This window comes from Passer montanus, unplaced genomic scaffold (assembly GCF_014805655.1).
Source record: "Passer montanus isolate IOZ18808 unplaced genomic scaffold, ASM1480565v1 scaffold1725, whole genome shotgun sequence".
Taxonomy (NCBI): domain Eukaryota; kingdom Metazoa; phylum Chordata; class Aves; order Passeriformes; family Passeridae; genus Passer; species Passer montanus.
In genome coordinates, this window is record NW_024364549.1 from 1 (window position 1) to 3,693 (window position 3,693).

The 3,693-nt window shown below is 65.2% G+C and overlaps 1 protein-coding gene across 1 annotated transcript; it reads right to left on the reverse strand.

Moving 5' to 3' along the window:
• Positions 1-701: 701 nt before the first annotated feature.
• Positions 702-2,982, reverse strand: LOC120500023 (pre-mRNA-splicing factor SYF1-like; the record flags this gene model as incomplete). Its single annotated transcript, XM_039704354.1, has 3 exons — positions 2,824-2,982; positions 1,653-1,772; positions 702-833 (listed from the first exon to the last, which is right to left on the reverse strand). Coding segments are annotated over exons 1-3 (360 nt in total), but the record flags the coding sequence as incomplete, so codon positions are not given.
• Positions 2,983-3,693: the final 711 nt, after the last annotated feature.

The window sequence follows — 3,693 nt, forward strand, 5'->3', positions numbered from 1 at the left end:
GTTTTTGGGGTTCCCCATTTCTGTGGTCACTCCATTTTTGGGGTTTCCTGCCATTTGGTGCTTCCCCTTTTTGGGGTGCCTGGTTTTGGGATCCCCCCGTTTTTGGGGTGCCCCCGTTTTTGGGATCCCCATTTTTGGGGTGCCCCTGTTTTTGTGTTTCCCCATTTTCGGAGTCCCTGTTTTTGGATTTCTCCATTTTTGGGATCCCTAGTTTTTGTGTTTCCCCATTTTTGGGGTTCCCCGTTTCGAGGTTCCCCGTTTTTGGGGTGCCCATTTTTGGGGTACCCATTCCCCATTCCCAGTTCCCCATTCCTGGTTCCCCATTCCCGGTCCCCGTTCCCGGTTCCCCATTTTTGGGATCCCCCATTCCCAGTTCCCCATTCCTGGTCCCCGTTCCCGGTTCCCCATTTTTGGGATCCCCTGTTTTTGGGTTCCCCGTTCCCGGTTCCCGTTCCTGGTTCCCGTTCCCAGTTCCCCATTCCCAGTTCCCCATTCCCGGTGCCCGTTCCCAGTTCCCCATTCCCGGTCCCCGTTCCCGGTTCCCCGTTTTTGGGTTCCCCGTTCCCGGTGCCCGTTCCCGGTGCCCGTTCCCAGTTCCCCGTTCCCGGTTCCCTGTTCCTGGTGCCCGTTCCCGGTGCCCGTTCCCGGTTTCCCATTTTTGGGATCCCCGTTTTTGGGATCCCCGTTCCCGGTGCCCTCACCCGCAGCACGCCCAGCGCCTCCTGGTGCCGCTGGTGCCGCAGCTCCAACTCCCCGAACTCGCACCACACGGCGGCCAGGTCCTCGACGCGGCGGAACGGCACGCGGGTGGCACGGGACAGGATGGACCGCGCCTGGGGACACAGAACGGCACACGGGTGGCACGGGACAGGATGGACCGGGCCTGGGGACAGGGACAGGGACATTGGGGACATCATTGGGGACACTGGGGACACGGCGGAACTGGCACGGGACAGGATGGACCTGGCCTGGGGACAGAGGGGCTGGCGTGGGGACATCGGGGACAGGGGGAACAGGTCTTGGGGGCACAGACAGGTCTGGGGGTCCCAGGTGGGTTTTGGGGTGCCCCAGCGGGGTTTGGGGTGTCCCCTGGTGGGTTTGGGGTGTCCCTTGGGGTTCAAGGGTCCCAGTGGGGTTTGGGGTGCCCCAGTGGGGTTTGGGGTGCGCTGGCGGGGTTGGGGTCCCAGTTGGGTTTTGGGGTGCCCAGGTGGGTTTTGGGGTCCCAGTGGGTTTTGGGGTCCCAGTGGGTTTTGGGGTGCCCCAGTGGGTTTTGGGGTGCCCCAGTGGGGTTTGGGGTCCCAGTAGGTTTTGGGGTGCCCCAGTTGGGTTTTGGGGTTCCCCAGTTGGGGTTTGGGGTGCCCCAGTGGGGTTTGGGGTGCCCCAGTTGGGTTTTGGGGTTCCCCAGTTGGGGTTTGGGGTGCCCCAGTGGGGTTTGGGGTGCCCCAGTTGGGTTTTGGGGTTCCCCAGTTGGGGTTTGGGGTGCCCCAGTGGGGTTTGGGGTGCCCCAGTTGGGTTTTGGGGTTCCCCAGTTGGGGTTTGGGGTGCCCCAGTGGGGTTTGGGGTGCCCCAGTTGGGTTTTGGGGTTCCCCAGTTGGGGTTTGGGGTGCCCCAGTGGGGTTTGGGGTGCCCCGGTGGGTTCTGGGGTCCCTCACGTCGTCCAGCTGCCCGTTGTCCTCGTAGAAGCGCGCGAAGGCCACCCAGAGCTCGTGGGGGCGGCCGGTGGCGCGCTGGGGATCCACCGTGCGCACGGCCTCGGTGAACGTCTGGATGATCTGGGACACGGGACAGCAAGGGACACGGGACAGGGGACACGGGACAGGGGACACGGGACAGTGAGGGACATGGGGACACGGGACAGGGGACACGGGACAGGGGACACGGGGACAGGGAGGGACATGAGGACACAGGGACATGGGGACACGGGGACATGGGGACAGGGAGGGACATGGGGACACGGGGACAATGAGGGACATGGGGACACGGGGACAGCGGGGACACGGGGACAGGGAGGGACATGGGGACAGTGGGGACAGAGGGGACAGCAGGGGACACAGGGACAGGGGGGGACAGTGGGGACAGCAGGGGACAGTGGGGACACCAGGGGACAGTCAGGGGACAGTAGAGACGGTGAGGGGACATGGGGACAGCGGGGACAGTCAGGGGACAGCGGGGACAGAAGGGGACACAGGGACAGTGAGGGGACATGGGGACAGCGGGGACATGGGGACAGCAGGGGACAGTGGGGATACCAGGGACACAGGCACGTTGGGGACAGCGGGGGACATGGGGACAGCAGGGACAGTCACGGGACAGTGGGAACAGCAGGGGATATTGGGGACAGGGGGGATGTTGGGGACAGCAGGGACAGTCAGGGGACAGTGGGGACAGCAGGGAACAGAGGGGACAGTGGGAACAGTGGGCATGTTGGGGACAGCAGGGGACATGAGGACATTGGGGACAGCAGGGACAGCAGGGGACAGTGGGGACATGGGGACAGCAGGAACAGAGGCACGTTGGGGACAGTGGGGACAGCGGGGGACAGTCAGGGGACAGTGGGGACAGCAGGGGATGTTGGGGACAGCGGGGCACGTTGGGGACAGCGGGGGATGTTGGGGACGTTGGGAACATTGGGGACAGTGGGGACAGCCAGGAGACATTGGGGACATTGGAGAGATTGGGGACACCGAGGACGGGGGGGACACAGGGACAGCACAGTCACTACAATGCCACCACCCAACCCCAAACCACCCACCCATAACCCTCGGCGTCCCCTCCACCCCGCCAGCCCCCGGCGTCCCCAGGTGTCCCCCGGTGTCCCCTCACCTTGTCGGGCTGTCCCTGGTGCAGGGCCACCCTCTTGTGCCACTCGTGCACGTTGTGCGGGTTCTGGCGCAGCAGCACGCTGTTCAGCAGCAGCGGCCGCCGCGCCATCAGCCGCTCGAAGCGCGCCAGGCGCAGCTCCAGCTCCACCTCCTCTGCGGGGACAGGGGACACGGGGTCACACGGGGTCACACAGGGGTCACACAGAGTGACAGGGGTCACACAGGGACAGGGGACATGGGGACACGGGGACAGCACGGGCACAGCGCCATCAGCCGCTCGAAGCGCGCCAGGCGCAGCTCCAGCTCCACCTCCTCTGCGGGGACAGGGGACACGGGGTCACACGGGGTCACACGGGGTCACACGGGGTCACACGGGGTCACACAGGGGTCACACAGGGTCACACAGGGTCACAGGGGACATGGGGACACGGGGACAGCGCGGGCACAGCGCCATCAGCCGCTCGAAGCGCGCCAGGCGCAGCTCCAGCTCCACCTCCTCTGCGGGGACAGGGGGGACGTGGGGTCACACAGGGTCACACAGAGTGACAGGGGTCACACGGGGTGACACAGGGTCACACGGGGTCACACAGGGGTCACACGGGGTCACACAGGGTCAGGGGACATGGGGACACAGAGGACATTCAGACACAGGGGTGCCCCCCCCAGTTTTTGGGGTGCTCCCCCAGTTTTGGGGTTCCCTGCTCAGTTTTGAGGTGCCCCCCTGGTTTTGGGGTCCCCCCCGTTTTTGGGGTGCCCCGGACACACCGGTGTCCAGCAGCGCGGCGATCACGCTCTCCTCGAAGCGCGCGTAGCTGTCGAACACCTGCGTGAAATCCCGCACCGTCATCACCGTCTGCACGGCCTCCTCATA